Source organism: Macrotis lagotis, chromosome X (assembly GCF_037893015.1).
Source record: "Macrotis lagotis isolate mMagLag1 chromosome X, bilby.v1.9.chrom.fasta, whole genome shotgun sequence".
Classification (NCBI taxonomy): Eukaryota; Metazoa; Chordata; class Mammalia; order Peramelemorphia; family Peramelidae; genus Macrotis; species Macrotis lagotis.
The window spans coordinates 108,982,296-109,001,661 of record NC_133666.1 but is presented as its reverse complement, the minus strand read 5'-3'; the positions used below and the strand labels follow the sequence as shown (position 1 = coordinate 109,001,661).

The following is a 19,366-nucleotide window of genomic DNA, read 5'->3' as shown; positions in this document are numbered from 1 at the left end:
AGGTTGGATTTAAACTCAGGTGCTCCTGACTCCAAGGCCAGTGCTCCATCCACTGCCTCCTAGATGCCCCTTACCCATACAGACTTAACAACTGAAACATAACTACTGACAGCAGGTAGTTCATACCAAAATATGGTAGGGACTTCATCAATTCCCTCCAATGGTACAGATTTTTAAAAACAGCATTTTTTCCAGGCACACATAAAGACAATTTTTTTTTAGCTTTTGTTTTTTTTGCAAGGCAAATGGGGTTAAGTGGCTTGCCCAAGGCCACAAATTAGGTAATTATGTGTCTGAGATTGAATTTGAACTCAGGTACTCCTGACTGGTGCTCTATCCACTGCGCCACCTAGCTGCCCCAAGACAATTTTTAACATGTTTTTTATAAAATTTTGAGTTGTAAATTTTTCTGTCCCTCCCCTCCTCCTTTCCTAAAACAGTAATTTCATATAGGTTGTATATGTGCAGTTAGGTAAAATATATTTCCAAATTAGTCATTAGTTGTTCACAGACAGAACAAAAGGAAAAATCCATGAAAAAATAAAGGAAAAGGAGTAGCTAGGTGGCGCAGTGGATAGAACACCAGCCCTGGAGTCCGGAGTTCCTGAGTTCAAATCCGGCCTCAGACACTTAATTATTACCTAGTTGTGTGGCCTTGGGCAAGCCACTTAACTCCATTTGCCTTGCAAAAAAAAAAACCCTAAAAAAGAAAGAAACATAGTATGCTACAATCTACATTCATATTCTATCAATTCTGTCTCTAGATGTGTATAGCATTTTCTATAATGAAATTCTTTGGAATTGTTTTGGATCCTTATATTATTGACAAGATCCAAGTCATTCATTCAAAGTTCATCACTGCACAATACTATTATTAGTGTGTACAATGTTATAGGAGGTTCTCTTCATTTGACTTCATATTTCATGTCTTTCCAGATTTTTCTGAAATACACCTGCTCATCACTTATAGCACAACACAATTCCATTATATTCATATACCACAACTAGCTCAATCATTTTCCAATTGATGGGCATCCCCTTGTTTTCTAATTTTTTACTATTTTGAAAAGAGATGCTATATTTTTGTACATGTGGGTCCTTTTCCTTTGTTATGATCTTTATTGGATATAGACCCAATAGTAGTATTGCCTGATCAAAGGGCCTACATAGTTTGATCGCCCTTTGAGCATAGTTCCAAATTGCTCTCCAGAATGACTGAAGCAATTCACAACTCCAACATTGCATTAATGTCCCAATTTTCCCACATCCTCTTCCAACATTCATTTTCCTTTTCTGTCATATTAGCCAATCTCATGGGTGTGACATTTTAATTTACATTTCTCTACTCAATAGTGAGAGCAATTATATATAAAACTGTAAATTACTGATTTCTTCATCTGAAAACTGTTCATCTTTGATTTATCAATTAGGAAATGATTTGTGTATATATTATATATATATGAATAATCCATTTTATATCTCATAAATGCTATCTTCACTTTTCCATAGCTCTGACAGATAAATTACTTCTTGCTCTCCTAATTTGCTTATGGTGTCACTATATCTAAATCATATATCCATTCTGGATCTTATTTTAGCATATGATGTCAGATATCTAATTTCTGCCATATTGTTTTCCAATTTTTCTAGCAGTTTTTGTCAAATAGTGTTCTTACCCCAGAAGTTGGGGTCTTTGGGCTTATCAAACACTAGATTACTAGTCATTTACTATGGTCATTTGTATCTTTTACTAGTGATCTATAATTCTATGTCTTAGACCAATTGCAGATAGTTTTGATTTTTGCTACTTTATTGAAACCCATGTATATCTATCTTCATGACTTTGGTCCATCTTCTCTCAAAAGTGGCTGCCTTTCTCATTTTCTCCCACTATCAAGAGGATAAGGTGAGCAGGCAATGTATTTCAGACATGGGTGACAGCCAGTGCAAAAGCAGTGAGAAAGGAGAGATGCCAGATTTGGCAAGCAGGTCAATAAGGTGGCAGTGTAGAGTGCATGGAGGGGAGTAAAGAACAACACAACTGTCCTTAGTAAGGTATCAATAAGGACAATTTAAGGACCTAAGTTGATTGTTTTTTTAAAGAGGAAGGGTCTTCTACATGTCACCCATTCCAACATCTTTATTTTACACATTAAGAGATAAAAGCCCAGATCGATTTAGTGACTTAAATTCAGATACTAAATGACAAGTTGGAATTTTAGCATAATTCCTCAGTCCAAATCAGGGTTATAGACAAGTCAAAACTGACTTAGGTATTTTTTCTTGGGGAAGGAGAACAACCATGTTTAACGTATCCTTCCTTCAACTAAAAGATGAAAGGAAATTAAGGAAAGCATATGGAAAAGACAAACAACTTTCTCAATTTAACAGATCCTACTCTATATATGCTCCCTCCAATCTCTAGTTTTTTGCTAAATACACATCTAGTTCTAAAAATTCCAGAGGAAAAACCTTTACCACTAGTTCCACTCTGGCTGGGTGAAATTTGGAACTCACCCAACAGGGCTGAAAAAGCAGTTCTTTATCTCATTCCCTAGTTTCAGTCAGCAGCCATTACCTTACACCACACCTACTTCCTACAATTCCCAATGCAAAGATTAGCAGTCTAGTAATGGTTAGTCAACCTCCTTTTTATCCTTCTATCCCCAAATCTCTAGCTAATTAAAACTTTCCAGTATTATTTCACATTTAATTCTTTAGGGTCTGCAAAGTGTTTTCCCCAGACATGTTTGAGATTGTCCAAATAGTGTTACTTCTATTTCACAGAGGAGGAATTTGAGGTGCACTGAGATTAAGCCAGTTTCCCAGCAATACAACTATCACAGCAAAGAGCATTATAAATGGATCGCTAGGGTTAGCTAGGTGGAGCAGTGGATATAGAGCACCAGCTCTGAAGTAAGGAGGATCTGAGTTCAATTCTTGGCCTTAGACACTTAGTAATTACCTAGCTGTGTGATCTTGGGCAAATCACTTATCCCCATTGTCTTGCAAAAAAACCCAAAAACAAATCCAGGTCCTTCTTTAAACTTATTTAGGCTAAAACTACAAGTTGAAGGCCACCTTTCTGCAGGAATCAGGATGATTGTTTCAGATTTTTATCTTCAGTGGGGAAAATTGGGAAACGTATTTTAAAGCTCACTTTAAAGGAGATAACATTAAGCCACAATGTCAAAAAGTTCACCATATAAATCATTAAAAGTCAAGACTCTGGGGATGCAGGTGGAAAAGACATCACCACCGAAAAGGCTGCCTCAGGGGTAGGAACATTATAAAACTTGGGCAACTTGTGTTGCAACATTTCTTGAATTTTTGGAGTTTCCCTCAAAGGGGTAATGCCAAAACTTCTGCCAACAGAAAGAACTCTCTGAACAATGTAGTGATTATCAAACTGTCTTTTGTTGGTGGGGGGGAGGTAAGGGGAATTGTGAAATTCAAAAACCTTAAAAAAATGATAGGTAGAAACAGTTAAGAACACTGTAAAAAATCCCAAAATTGACTGGAATGAGATTCCCTAGCCTTATCTTTCTTCCTTCTTCCTTATAGAATGGATTCTTTTATCAATTTTTAAAAAAAATTATCTTTTATTTTTGACCTGAAAGATATATAGAAATATTATCTATTGTAGATAGCCTTTTGTACTCCATACATTCTTTTTTGTTTTGTTTTTGCAAGGCAATGGAGTTAAGTGACTTGCCCAAGGTCACACAGCTCAGTAATTAAGTATCTGAGGCCACATTTGAAATCAGGTCCTCCAGGGCCAATGTTTATCCACTGTGCCACCTAGCTGCCCCCTTTCCCCAATTTTAGTATCAATTTCCTTTCCCACAATTACCACCTGCCTCCTGAACCTTTATGATCTAAGGGAAAACAAATGATGGAACTTTATGGAGGTTCCAATCATCAGAGGGGAAGGGTAGAGAAAGTTGAGTGGTGGAGGTGATAATTCTGAGCTCATCAAGAATGCCTGATTGAGGTTAAGATAAATGATAAGAACAAGCACTTTCCCCCTCATAACTAGGGTTCTTCTTAAGATGAAAAAGGAACCCTTCACTATAAAGATATAGTGGTTACATTACTGTGCAGTATGAAATAACTGTAAATTTCCCAAAATGGAAAACTAGATATTTTAAATAAGGGTGATAAATACTGGGATTATTATGTATTGATAGCCATGAAGGATAAGCCTTGTATTTGGAGTTTTTTAAAAATGTATTTTTTTTCTATTTCACATTTGCAAAAATTTACATATTTCAGCTTCTGACATAAGACAAATGTAACACTGCAAAATGAAGACCCATGAACATGTTAATTTAATAAGTGGGACTAGCTAGTACCATTATCCTGCATCTAATATCATTATTTGTCTTTTATTTCAAATAACATTCTATTAGGTAAAGCAATTTCCCAGGGAGGCACTTTGCTAATATCAGTTGCACATGTAAATCATTAATGCTGTGAAACCCCTTATCTAATTTGCTTTCTCTTCCAAAGTGAAAGAGTTATTGCTCAGCAAATTTTATTCCTTAGTTAATCAGAGTTATTAAAACAGTATCATCCTGGCTTTAAACATCAACCATGATACTTGAATATAATTGAGAATACAGTTTTCAATCTAAAATAATCACTGATCCCAATGATGGGATGTTGTTTAAAAAAATGAAACCCATTAAATTAAGAAAATACTCAACCATTAGACAAATTAGAAATATAAATGTCTGAATTTCATCAATTTACATGTTACCTGTTTGCCCTCTAATTCTGTAAGAAATTATTTCCTTCTTTGTATTCCCAGTGCCTACCACAATGCCTGGCATCCCAATAAATGTTTGTTGGTTGATTTATCATTCTACCAACCCACTTATACACCACTGTAACTCAGGATTTAGAAGACACTGTGGAGGAAACCTGGACCTACCGTCATCTCTACCATGATAGTTTTCTCTCTATAACTGCCTGAGAAATGTGAATAGACCTTCCACTATCACAGTGGTTAGCAAAGAAATCTACTTAACTACAGAGAATGTATTGTTTATAAGCAGTGGTAGTCATTTTACTATTTTGTCTTTGGTCTTTATCTATGAGCTATTTTCAGGCAAATTTTGGGTGAAATGACATTTCTCATTTATTCTTCCCATACTGGCTTCATCAGGAAAACAATTTTCTTCCATAAGTTAAACAAGGGAGCAAAGCAGACTAATATCAATGAAAAAAATACACACAACTCCATGACAAATATTTTAGGAGAGGAAAAATTTATTTTAAAACTGACAACATTTAGCAAAAGAAAGGATACATTATTTTCCATTTTCTACAGATATTTAATAATTTATGGCTGTGCTTATTAGTATGCTCTGTTGCTAAAATATGTAAAACCAAATTAAAAAAGATAGCCCATTCTACTTTTCTGCCACTCATAATCACTTAAACTGTATCATTAAGTACTGGAAGACAGATGAATAGGAAGTTTAGAACTCTAGGACTGGTTGTTAATACATATTATTATTAGAATAAAAGGAAAATAAAATATGTGCATACATATATAATTAACATGCAACACTAACTATTATTTATGGAAATAGCATAATTTAGTGTACACAATTTTAAAACAATGGTTGGGTATTAGTCTAATCAGGTAACAGAGTTTCATGGCATTTCATATGGCATGGAATTCCTTTTTCATTATAAAATAAAACTGTAAAATTTGGTCAGTTACTCTAAAATGTATAGGTAATAGGATATAAATGAAGGAAAAATGAGAAAATACCATAAATTTGCCACCATCATTAATTTCTTCCAATTAAAAAATTATCATGACCAATAAACTATAAACATAATCCATTATATTAGCCTTGGAATTTAGCATCCAGTTGTTGGGGTTTTAGTGTGGGGTATGAAATATAGCTAGCATATATACCCCTAGCATTCATACTTTGTATCAATTTGTTTTTATCTCTCTATAATGTCTATGATATGAGTTAAATATCAGTTACTTAGTCCGAAATTACTAACTACTAAAATGACTCTGAGATGAATAATGAAAAAAGGAATTTGTGCAGTTTGCTTTAATGGACAAAAATCAACAGTGCAATTTAAGAAACTACTAGTGCAGCAAATGAACTTAATATCCTCAACAGGAATATTTAAAAAATTGTCTTTAATGCCCAAGATAAGAAACACCTTGTATCACAGATATTGTATCCATTGAACAAAAGTTATTTAATGCTATCTCAAAATAATCTCAAACTTGAACTGCAATTTACTCAATTTAAAAAAAAAACTTGGAAAAATCTTCAGGTAACATATAATTAACACAGGTAGTAAATTCTAATAAGAGAAATATCTGTGAGAAATATTAACACTAAGAGGGTTCCAAATTCCAGGTGACTACATCACTGACTAGTAAAGAAAAGATCTATTATTTACTTTTAGTATCTCAATTTGATTTTCTCTTTGAAAAATTTCAGGAATAATCATTTGTCTTTCACCCGTCTTTTCATGTGATATAGTATAAAAGAAAACAACTTCTAGTATGCATTACATTGTGACAATCTTGTAATTTTTGTCAACTCAAAAGGAAAAATTCATGTTTAAATATTCTCTTTTAGATGATAGTAGATAAACAGACTTATGATTTTGTTGCTTAGAAAACCTGAATTACAGCATAACATCACAATCAACTGCCATTCCTTATATTGCTTTCACCTATTTATTAGGAAGGAGCTCAGGAAAATTCTCCCAAATCTTTTGAAAGGTTTTCAATCTTATTCACAAATTTTCAGGTTCTTGGTACTTCCATCTTTAGTATTTATTAATGGGTGGTAGATTTTATCCTAAGAAAAATGCCCCTAAAACCAATACAAAAGTAGACAAATATGTTAATTCCATGTTGTATTCATTATTAATAAGAAAAGTATATTAGAAAGCAGCAGCAATACAGGAGGAAATAAATGGTACCTAAACTAAATAATACCTGACATAAAAAATATAATCTGGTTAGTTTTTACAATAGTCCTCTCAAAACAATTCAGGGATAATTCTAATGAAAAATTATGATTATGCATTGGGGAATATCACCCTAAATTTTTGCAATTTCTATCACTTGTCCATATTTTAAGTTAACATTATTGTTAACATACTTTTAAAAAACTAAGTAAAAATAATACATCTCAATATAACTTTAAAATAACAACATGTAGAACAATTCCAATAAATTCTGTTCAAAGAATGGGGGACAACATTCACCTCATTATTTAAGTTTATTGTCAGTCTGACAATGACTTTTCCATAATATTTACTGAGCATCAGTTTTTACTTAGACTACACTCAACTTTTTATTAAATTAGAACACACCAGTACCAAATGCAAAGCAATGAAATTTGAGGGAAATAACTGAATACTTAATAAATATGTATATGCATAATAATGATTTAAAATTGTTCATGTTTATTTGTCCTTTTCAAGATATGAAAAAATCTATCTGATATAAATTACTTTATATAATGTAAAAAGTAAACATTTCTGCACGATACTGCATAGTACTTAGAGAAAGTGATTGCCATGCCCCACATTAAGACTGACTCTAATTGTAGTTATGGAAAGCTCCAGAGTATCCTGGTTCATCATTCCCCTGAAGGGAAGTGATGCCCAAAGCAGAACGGAAGGCTGACATAATTATCTGATTAATTCAGGCACATGTGGACTTGGGTCAACCTTCCATCTCAGTTGTAGAGGGGAGACCTTTTATAATCAGAAAGACGTATTCAGCAATGCTGCATGAAGAAAGGTCTTGCCCAAAAACTCGTTGGGATAATGAAAAACAAAACACTTTCTGAAACCCATCAAGTAAATCTAAATTCCAAGTTTCATTTCATCTTGTATTTATATTCTATGGAGTGGAATAATCTAAATTTTACTTATTATTCTTATGTAGCACAATGTTCATTTACAATAGTCTTCCCCAAGAGATAATTTACTTCTCCATAATATTCTATCAAAATTCTCTTGCATAAGATAATTCTTCCAATTCTTACATACTTTTAAGTGCCAAATAAGATAATTATGACAATTTTAACCTTAATTGTTAACAATTTAGTCTCCACATTGAACTACAGATGTCATGGACATAAACACTGTCTAGGAGACAAACAGACTTTATGTATACTTCTAAGTGTTCACTCTTATCAAGTTTTCAAATTTGTTAATTCTATAGGAACTGAAAGTACAAAAGATACATTCTCTCCTGCCTTCCCTGAAACATGGAGATGGAATTATATAAATAATTTTCATATAAGATACATAGTAAGGTATGCTCACAATATGTACTATGGGGGATGGGAGCAGCATAGAGGTGCAACAAGGCAGTCTCAAAGCAAGTTACTAGCTCCTATATTAGCTAGTGATTTATATAAAAAACTATCTAGTCTAAAAATGTTGCGAGCTAGTAATATAATAGGCAATTTTGCCTCTTTTTTTTTTGCCATTGACTATAAAAAGTTTACCCTAAATTTACTAAGTATCCTATACCCTGAGAGGTAATACACACTAATAAAGGAAATGTCAGGGTGAGCATCACTGACTACAATAATATTTGGAAAGCATGAACTGTCTATATGTAATGTTCTTGGAAGCACAGGATTTCTTGAGCAGACTAGGTTACCTCATTATTACAATTTATGTTTCTGAGTAAAGAGTTTAGTTTCTCATAGTGCTAAGAAGGAAGAGAGCCTGAGCCTGCTTAATTAATAGTACCAAAGGCTAGTAGGAGAGGCAGTCTCAAAGGACTAGTCCCCCAGAATTACAACATGTTCATTGTTTGTGTAGCCTGCAAAACATACTGTAGGTTGGCAGTTCTAACACTTCTCTGTAAAGCACTTTGGGATCTTAGGTAAGAAAAGTGTTATGAAGCCACAAGTATTATTTAAAATTAATTTTTCTTCTACTATTTGCACCTCTCTTATACATTCACATTTTTAAATTTTTCACTTCTGAATAATTTTAACATGTTTTTCAGTTATTTTTGTCAAGTCTGAAATTCTGAATGAACTCAGGCTTTGAATAGACAAAGAATACATTTAAAACAATGCCTGTTCTTTCTTTTAGGAGACAATACCATAGCATTTTTTTTTTTTTGTAAAAAAGGCTGTGTGACAACCCTTAAAAATATATGGGTAGTTTTTAAATGGGATATTTCAAACAGGGAGAAAAATACTGGTCCTAAGAAAATAATAATCAATTTTTGGTAAAGTGCTTGGAAAACTTAATTACTAAATAAAAATATAGACCAAAGCATCCTATGTATCCATATCAACAACCTATATAATACAAGAAATGATATTTCCTTCACTGCGAAGTCTACTGAAATCAAATCTAGCAGTTTACATCTGAATGATTACTTGGACATTTGACATAGCTGTTAGTATTCTTCAAATTGCTTTTGGTTTATGCCCCCCCATTAGATTTAAATCATTATAATCCTGATTCAAAGAATACAGGCACTCTGATAAATAAAATTATAGTTTATATAAAAGTTATACATTTTAAATTCTAAAAAACAAAAAAGAATTGATAGGCTGTATAAAGAAAGAAGCAAATTATGAATCAATCTTTTAGTTCAAGTCCCTTATTAAAAGATAAGAAAAATGAGGTCCAAAAGTTAAGTGACTTGCCCAAGGTCACACAGGTAGTAAATTAGCAAAACCAAAATATGAACTTGAAGTCCAGGGCTATTTTTACTTTACCTTTCCATGAATCTGATCACACCTTTCTTCTTCACAACTTACATGGATGTTAGACTTTTCTAGCAATTTCTATGTCTCAAATGTCCTCCCTTCATAAAAGAGGACTCTAGAGAAAATTATACTTTGGGGATTGGGACCTTTAGGGTACAAATGAGTGTAGAGTAGATTCATCTGAGAACATCTGTGCAACTATTAAAAATTATTTAAATTCTCTTGTAAAATTTACTTTTTTGGGAATATTTTTTTAAATTTAAGCACATGTTAATACAGTAGGTTTGAAACCTCTTTTGGGGAAAAGGATTATAAAAGATTATGTAATACTTCTGTTGGCAAAACTTTACCACTTTCCTCTAGAAAATGAGGAAACTGAGGCACAGGGGACAATGACTGTCACCCAACAAGTTTAGGGTTAGATTATGCCCATTACTTGGTCTCTTACATCACACTCTTAGATCAAGTGGGAAAAAGGGAAATTAGAAATTACCTTTCTTGAGTCACAATGAATTTTGAAAATTCAGAATATATTTATGAATGTATATATACACATATATGCATAAATACATACACACATATGTATATGTATACATATAATGATTCTCTGGTCCTGGACACTTCTTTGAGGAGCACACACAAAAACCCATTGTAGAAAACTTGCTATTTCTTATATGTTAATGAATTTTGGACTAGATCAGTATGAACAAAAATCCTTATTTTTAACACTAAGGTAGTAATTCATATCAGTTATTTTATTTTTATTTTCTCTGGAAATTTGGAAAGCAGGAATGAGAAAAAAAGACTTTGAAAGTCTAGGTTAGCTTCCCTAATGACTCAGTGGTGAGTTTAAGAAATATCCCAAAAGGTAGATTTCACTGTTCAGAAGTTGGGAAAAAAGCAGACAGACATATCCAATACACATCTCGACAAACAGATAAACCCCATAAGATACAAAAATATTGTCCTTTTAAAGTCTGATAGTGACACTTTAAATATAGTCAAAGGAATGATTTAATGTAGTAGAACTGGCTTTAGAATTCTTAGGCACTTTTAAATTCACTGTGCCTGAAAACTAATGTTCATATCATCTTTCCCAAATGGGATTGTTAAACCAGAACCTTTATAAACACTTCCAGTTGTGAAAGATACCATTAAATACATAGATATATGTACACATATACGCACATAAATATTGCTGGAATTAATTTCATTTTCATCTTTGAGAGGCAAAGTAGTGGTTCAGAGAGCTGACTCAAAACCCAACAAACCTGGATTCAAGTCCTACATCAGTCATGTATTGGCCTTGTGATCTATGGCAAGTCATCTAAATCTTCAGTACTCTAGGCAACTATCTAAGGTTCTAATTTGAAGAAAAAGTGCCTACCTGAATTGTTAGAGAGTGTTTCATCAATCTACTGGGTAGTTTCGTTAGATCAGTGAAATCACAAGTCCAGTCACTATCTCTTATACTCTTTGAGTATTTTATGAGCAAGGCACACAGTATAGTTTACAAATACTGCATTTGAAAAGTAGGAAACCTTGAGGGAAAAAATTAAGATTTACGAGGCTCATTTGATTTCATTTATCAAAGGATCATTCTGAATTCCTGACTGTGGGTGCTATTTGGCTACATTTTTTGCCATGAGGATGGGAAGACCTTTCAATATGGAGAATATTCAATTTGCTTATAGACCTTTCTTCCTTGACTTTTCCAAGAAAAAAGGGCCTTATCACACAACCTTCTACCACAAAGGACCTTACTCCTACTTCTCTAACACTGCCTCCTATCAGTTATTTGTACCATGCTACTACAGTTGGTTAAAAATCAATGCCATTATAGAAGTAACCCCCTTTCCCCTGTTCCAGTGCTACCCCACCTTGGGTTCATGCATATCCTATTTTTTTTTTTGTTAAGTGAACATAACACATGCTAATTTTAGAAAAAAATTAGCACAGAAATTTCTGACATCAAGCATTTCCTCCTCCCAAATATCAATGATCACTTATTGCTCTAACCTTGATAATTTAACAAGAGACCAAGGTAGATTTAAGAACTGAATTGTTTCAATTAGAGGAATGACACAGCCTTGAAAATCTGAAGGCTGTTCACACTAAGCTATTCTAGAGAAGGTGTAAGAAGGTCCTGAATTCATAAAACAACATTACCATTCTGGAAAAACTGGACTAAAAAAATTTCACTTTTCCACTTAAAATATGCCAATAGCTTTTCTCAAATAGAAAAATCATGATGACATGAAAAGTCTATTACTGAGCATATTTAAAACTAAGCTTAGAAAAGAAACTGAAGTTAAATACTGTATGGAGGAAATGGTAGGCTATGTATACTACTAGCAGGATGGACTGAACCTGCTATATCTTCTCCATTTCAATGTAACCTCTAAAAAAAGAATCTCAAACTAATGACTAATCATAGACATTCCAGACCCTGAGGTATTAGATTCAGGAACTTCTGGTGAAAAAGGCTCTGCATATAAGGGCATAGGACTATATTCACAAGAAAATGAATGTAGATTGAAAGGTCTGCAAAACAGTCACTTGTGCCCTAAGGAAGAAGCCCAGCAGCAGTTGGTCATATATTTAAGGTCTCTAGGTTGACCAGGGCCAGGCTGGCCAATTTTTCCTGGAACCCTGTTAAGGCTCACTGATTGTCACTGAATAGATCTATGATGCCAAAATAAAGGGTAAATTTTGTTTCCTCTTGAAAGAAACCTATTTCAGTTAAAGGATCATAGACTTTACAACTGGAAAGGACCGATGATCTCATTATATAGGCGAAAAAACAAAACAAAACTGAGATGCAAGAGGTAAAGTGACTTGTCCAAAGTTATCCAGGTAAATAGCAAAGGTGGGATTGGAACTTACTTTAAATTGAAAATCCAGGACTTTTTCCACTATCCTATACCACCTTAAAGTTCAAGTTTTCAAATCTGGGGTTTTCATAAGAGTGAAATAGTAGGAATTTATTTTTTTTCCTGAGTCCTTCCCCTCCTCACAATTTGGAATTTGGAAGCACAGGAGGTAGGGTGAGGTTGCATCTCTTCTACTTCTACTGCTCACATCTCTCCCCAAGAGCTGGGTATCTGAAAGTATTCTCATCTTGGTCAGCGATTTCTGCCAGTTTGGTATTAATAGGTCTGATCATACTCATACATCCTTCCTGGTCCTTCTGTGGGACATGAAATAAAGGTGGACTACTTTTTGCTGACGGAATACAGAAAACAGGATACAAACAAAAAAGGGTATAAATTACAAGAAATAACAAAGTGATATGGTGAGAAGGGACAGGTAACGAGGAAGAAGAATAAAGATTTAACTATTAGTAGACACCATTAGCTAAAAAAAACCACGGAGAGCAGTATCTACTATTTTCAACCTTTGGGGCTCAAAGAAAGTAAAAAAGGAACCTTGGGACTGAATCACAATATCAATAAATAGAATCTTTGACAATGGACATAATAATGATAATGGACATAAAGTAAGATTGCTGAGTCCTCAGTCTTGACAATTTCAAAACTAAAATATAAATGGTTTAACCTATTTCTTAAAATGTTCCCACATTTATTCCCCTCCCCAAATCCTTAATATTCATCTCATTAGAATTCTGTAGTGTATCTCATTTTTCAGAAATATAAATAAGAATAATGATTTGTTGATTTGGTAAATCAGTAAAATAAATTATAAGTGAACTTTTTTTTTTATTTTTTCAAGGCAATGGGGTTAAGTGGCTTGCCCAAGGCCACACAGCTAGGTAATTAGTAAGTGTCTGAGGTCGGATTTGAACCCAGGTACTCCTGACTCCAAGGCCGGTGCTCTATTCACTGCACCACCTAGCCACCCTGAGTGAAATTTTTATGAACAAATCTCCACGTTTAATTAATCTGATTTCTCAATCTAACAAATATGTGAAGATGGTTAGAATTAAAAAAAAAAGAAACAAACCAACTTGAAATAAAAGACCTAATTACATAGGGTTAAAGTTGGGTGTTTGTATCCAATGCCAATTTAAAGGAAAAAAATGAGAATGTATAATTAAAAGAATTTTTCAGTACTAGTAACATAATTTCTTAAAGTTAGGGTTTAAAATTAATAATCCTTTGATAAACTGGTATGCTTAAAACCCAGTTCTACAGATTTCAATTAGTTTAGTCTATGACTAGAGCACATTAGAATCATATTTTTATTTTCATGTATTTAATTTGTTTTCCAAACCAAAAACTAGATCAAGTTAGTCATTAGAAGCTATATTGTGTTTTTTTAAGTTTGTTTTTTAATATTAACAACTTAACAAATAAACTTCCCAACAAAAAAGGGGTAAAAAAGTCATGAGAACAGAATATGAAGCTGCCCAAAGTAGAAATGCAAATATGAATTTTTTTTCCCTCAAAATTTTAACTCACTCTACACTAGGAAAATGTTTTTGCTTTTCCCATAAAAGAATTGCCTGTTCCTAACAAAATAAAAGACTATAAGAGTTCCTACAAACTTTAAAATTGATCATAAAGAGTGATGAGTCAATAGGAGAACCAGTATGTGCAACTGTGTAAGTAAAGGAAAAGAAAAGAAAGTAATATTGCACTAACAGTAAAACCCTGCAGGACTTAGCGATCTCTCTCACTGACTCAAAGTAACCAGCCATTTCCTATAAGCATTAGCAAACCTGGCTTGCTCGACATTTCGGCACGTGGATAAAATTTGTTCAATAAACCTGTGTTCCATTTCTATACCAAGAGAGTCCTGAGCTGGTGTCCGTTTTAGTCGCTTAGTTTCTTGGGAATAGCCTTGCTTGTTAGAGTCATTTAAGCCATCCACATCCATGGCCTGAGACATATGAGTGACTGCTGGGTTGAGATGTAAGTCATTTAAAGTTCCACCACTGTTGTCCATGGGTGATAGTCGCATCAGGCTCTGAGGAAGCTTACTATTTAAGTGGTGCTGAAGGTAGAACACATGTCGCCTATTATAGGAGATGAGAAATTGAAAAGAGAAAATAAAATATAGTCAAAGTTAGGTAAGGCAATACTGCAAAAAGCATCACAGGACCCAAGTTCAAATCAACATACTCATTCCTTTATAACAACTGCTTATTGGTGGGAAGAGTAGCTGCAACATTGTGCAGTCTTGTAATCACTAGTTTACTTGTTAGACTTTGTTACAATACTTTGTACCCATGGGGGGGGGGGGTGTTAAAAAACTATGAAACTGATGACAATTTAATTTGCTACCAAATGAAAATCAGAAGATCACATTTAAACAAAGAATCAACCTGCTAACTTCTGCTCTATATAATGTTTAAAAAAAAAATCAATCTAACCAATCTGAATAAAAATCAAGAATTCAGTCAGACATTAAACTTTCCCTTTGTGCTTGTGCCAAGATCTTCATTTAAAAGTACAACTTTATAAGTATAATTATTGTGGTTGCCTTATAATCTAGAAATCATATGAATATTTCCCTTAAATTTAATCACTAACTTATGAATTGCTATCATCAAAATAATCCATCACTTAGAGGGCAACCTTCTGGTGATGAGTCACTCTAACCTTTATGAAGTAGTTATGAGATAACAGACATATAGAGCTTGTCAAACCTTTCTTTAAAACTTGTATTTCTCTAGCATAGTAGATAAGACCTTAGGGTTGCCTCCATGTCATTACACATGACAATAGCAGGTCATTCACATGAACAAACTGCTATGATGGGTAAACAAAGTGCTAGATGGGTGCTGAAAAAAAAGGAAATTAAATAAAATGTGGTCCCTTTCCCATCACTTAAAAGTTTATACTACAAAACACTATGACCATGTCTTCCCATATGGAAGATAGATAGATAGATACATACATACATACATACATATATATGTATATATATATAATAGTTATTTTTTAAATCCTCCCTTGTCTTCAAAACCTCCAAAACAAATCCCAAAGTTATATTAGTTTAATGGCTCACATTAGAATTTTATTTGCTTTAGAAAAATGATGAATGGAGCACTTTTCAATAACAAAATATTCCAAGAGTTTATAAAATTTAATTGAACTATAAAAAAATGTCATATATATATACAACTTAGGAACATATCTATGACAGAAAATTATATATACTTCCATAATCATCAACTAAGCCCTTTAGAGTTTATTTCAATTTATCTTTCTATCCTACCTCAAAAGCCTTAACATAATTCAAGCAGAACGTTCCATATCATGAACTCAGTAACTATAATCTTAAAGAAGTCATAAATATCTGCATGCCAAAATAAAGCACCGGAATGTGATTTCCTTGAAAATGGGATATATTATATAATATACTATCTTAAATCTCTTCACATTATATATATAAACTTTACAGGAAAGAGAATTTAAAGGACAAATCACTTGTCTATGGCTTGGAAAGCTTTTTTTTTTGCTATTACCTCAAGTATTATTTACTGTCTTCATTAATAACAATTTTCCCAACCATTCAAAAGTTTGGTTTAAAAAATCATTAATGAAAGTACTATGGGGGGTGGCTAGGTGGTATGGTGGATAAAGCACCGGCCTTGGAGTCAGGAGTACCTGGGTTCAAATCCAGCCTCAGACACTTAATAATAATTACCTAGCTGTGTGGCCTTGGGCAAGCCACTTAACCCCATCTGCCTTGCAAAAAAAAAAAAGTATTATGTAAAATAGTATTCAAGGGAGATAAATCTCCTGTTTATTCTCTAATTTTATCTAGCAATGGAACAGCAGCAGAGGAAATGTTTCAATAGTATGAAAACTTGAACAAACTAGGAAGAACATCCAATAATTTAAAAATATATAAATAAAAAATAAAACTGTAATTTATCTTGCTGCCTGAGGAAGTTATTCACAGTCAGTTTTCCTGATTATAGACAGAACTTATTCATCTATCTAAAATGTATTAAGAAATGTATTTCTTAAGTGCCATACTCTTTACAAGGTGCTAGAGATGAAAAAACAAAAACAGAACAGTCTCTGCCATAGAAGAGCTTTTATTCTATTGAGAGGAAATCAACATGCAGACAAAGTTAAACATAAAATACCCACAAAACAATTATGAAGGCTCATGTACCATTGATTGTCCCACTTGAAACAAATTAAAACAAAGATACTGTTCCAAATGAAAGAGAATGAGATGTGAAATTTTTAGGTATGTACGTTATGTAATTCAGAAGGAAATGTCCTCTTTATACCAAGTTTACACTAATTCAGATCTGATTAATATGAGCACAAATGAGATAATATATAAAAATGCTTCTGCAAATCTTAGGTTCTTAGAATATTATATAAACATTAGGTATTATTATCTGGGATTGTTAGCAAGTAGCTTCCTCTTCTGAAATTTCATTAATAAACATTGATTAAACACTTACTTTGGGTTAGGCACTATACTAAGCGCCGGTAATACAAAAAGAAAAGTAAACCAACTTTCAAGAGAAGGCCCAAGAAAAGTAGACAAGGTAAGTCAGTTTATGAACATCATAGGGGTTTGAGAAGTCACATGAAATATGAGCTCCTTGATGGCAGGGACTCTATATTTTTGTCTTGTATCCCCAGAGTCTGGCATGAAGCAGGTCCATACTAAATTCTTGGTGAACAGAATTAATGCAACAGACTAACCATGGAAGTAGAAATCATTTGTGGGGTGAAAAGACTAATATGGCCATGTTTTACATGATTGAACATGCTTAACCTATATCAGACTGCTTACTAACTTAAGGAGTGGGAAGGGGGAGAAAGAGAGAGAGGATTTGAAACTTGAAACTGAAAAACAAAACAATGTTAAACAAAAAACAAAACAATGTTAAAATTTGTTTTAGCATGTAACTGGGAAAATAAAATATTAAAAAAATTAACTGATATCAAATACTACAGAAACCTGAAAAACAATTGTGGAGGCTTAAGATAATGACAGAGTAGCAGAACCTTGTGAACACTAACAAAAGTACTGATAATCAGCTGGACACATATAGGTTTTTAAATTATCCATAGAAGTGTCTGGCAGTTCTCAGTAAAGCAAAAGCTCAGTTACATATCTATCCCAGATGCAGGTGAGTTCTGTGTCAATCCAAGATTACTAACTGAATGCAGATTCACCTCTCTGAACAGCATCCAGTGGAGCAGCTATAAAGCTTCATGCTTCAGAAATAAGGTTCTCTTACCTATGACACCAGAGTGTTTCATGTCCTGGGTAGTTATCAATGAGATCTGTGCTGAATTCAACTTCTTCCTCTAGAAGACGGGAAAGATCCAGCGCCCTGTGGTGCTCTGCTGACGTGTGTTCCTCATCATCTTTTGGAAGATCTGGGATTTGCTCACTTACCAAAGGGCTCTGTTCTAATATAGCACTATCAGTCACAGTTTGGCTTATCAAAGACTTTAACAAGAACTGGCGGTAATGAAATCCACTGTGATCTGAAACATGCATGGATGCCCAATGTTTGGTAGAAGACAGTTCATCAAGAAGAATCTTATTGAGTATTTGAAAGGCAGAAGGGATAAAGAATAAAAGTAAGTAAGAATAAGTTTACACACATTTTCCCACAGATTTATCTGTGACCAGTTTTCTTTTTTTGTAAACACATCATCAAGAATACTGATTTTTTTTCTGTAAATAGAAAGTGCATTAAAAAAACGACAAAACAACACAATTCAAAATTCATATCCTTTCCCAGGAGCATTAATTAACCCCACTTAGAATAGTACTTACAAAAAAAAAAGACTAATTTAAAATGATAACCAAGACAGCATAATGTATATATCTATCTCTCTATCTCTCTATGAAAACTTTAGTAGTGAGATGTAAATTTACTACATCTTAGAAATAAAGATCTTAAAAACTAAACCAATTATTAAGCTTTCTCTCTAATTTTCCTGAAGGTATATAAAAAAGAAAAATTATCACTTTCAAAAAAGGAATTATCTTACATAGTTTCATTCTTACTAAGGTAAATAAAAACAATTCTAGGAGAATACATATACATATATTTGCATCTCTATATACACTGGAGGTGGATTGCATAACTCACAGTACACACAATGATAACTACAGCTCCCAATTGCACTAAAGATCAAGGAAAAATCTCATGTGACAAAATAAAAATTTCTTTAGGTTTCCCAAGCAATTTCTCAATACCTACCTATATATGGGCATAAATAAAATGTTTGTTACCCATACTATGAATAGTGAACTGAGTTAAGAGTTTGTGGGGAACACAGTATCTTTGAGATATGAACCCCACTCTCAGACAAAAGACATACACAAATGAACAGTATCAAATAATATAATCGCAGTAATAAAGGTCAAATGTACAAGAGAAAAAAAATACATAGGAACTCAGAGTAGATTTTTAGTAAGCATGATATAGGTTAAGAAAAAGGGATTATTCTTATGAGCTTGTTTCTGATGTCACAGATGAATATTCTCTTTGAAAAATAAGACTATTCTTGTAATTAATTAACTTGATTAAAATAAATAAGCATAAGGACACTTGCTCCTAAAGAAAGCCAACTTTAAATTCCTTACACTTGTCAAACAACTCAATTCAAAGAACAGCTTCACTGTGTCCTAAAAGTTTTTTTCTGGTTTTGTTTTGC

The 19,366-nt window shown here is 33.2% G+C and overlaps 1 protein-coding gene across 2 annotated transcripts in view; it reads right to left on the bottom strand.

Moving 5' to 3' along the window:
- Positions 1–1,382: 1,382 nt before the first annotated feature.
- Positions 1,383–19,366, bottom strand: part of PTAR1 (protein prenyltransferase alpha subunit repeat containing 1) — a 70,451-nt gene continuing 52,467 nt past the window's right edge. Inside the window, exons 6-7 of one of the 2 annotated variants that reach the window (XM_074205279.1) lie at positions 17,932–18,239; positions 1,383–14,727 (exon numbers count right to left, since the gene is read on the bottom strand). In XM_074205279.1, the coding sequence (XP_074061380.1) occupies positions 14,385–14,727; positions 17,932–18,239 (651 nt within the window). In that variant the 3' untranslated portion in view covers positions 1,383–14,384. The remainder of the gene's footprint in view (positions 14,728–17,931; positions 18,240–19,366) is intronic. The other variant, XM_074205280.1, reaches the window with a different exon arrangement.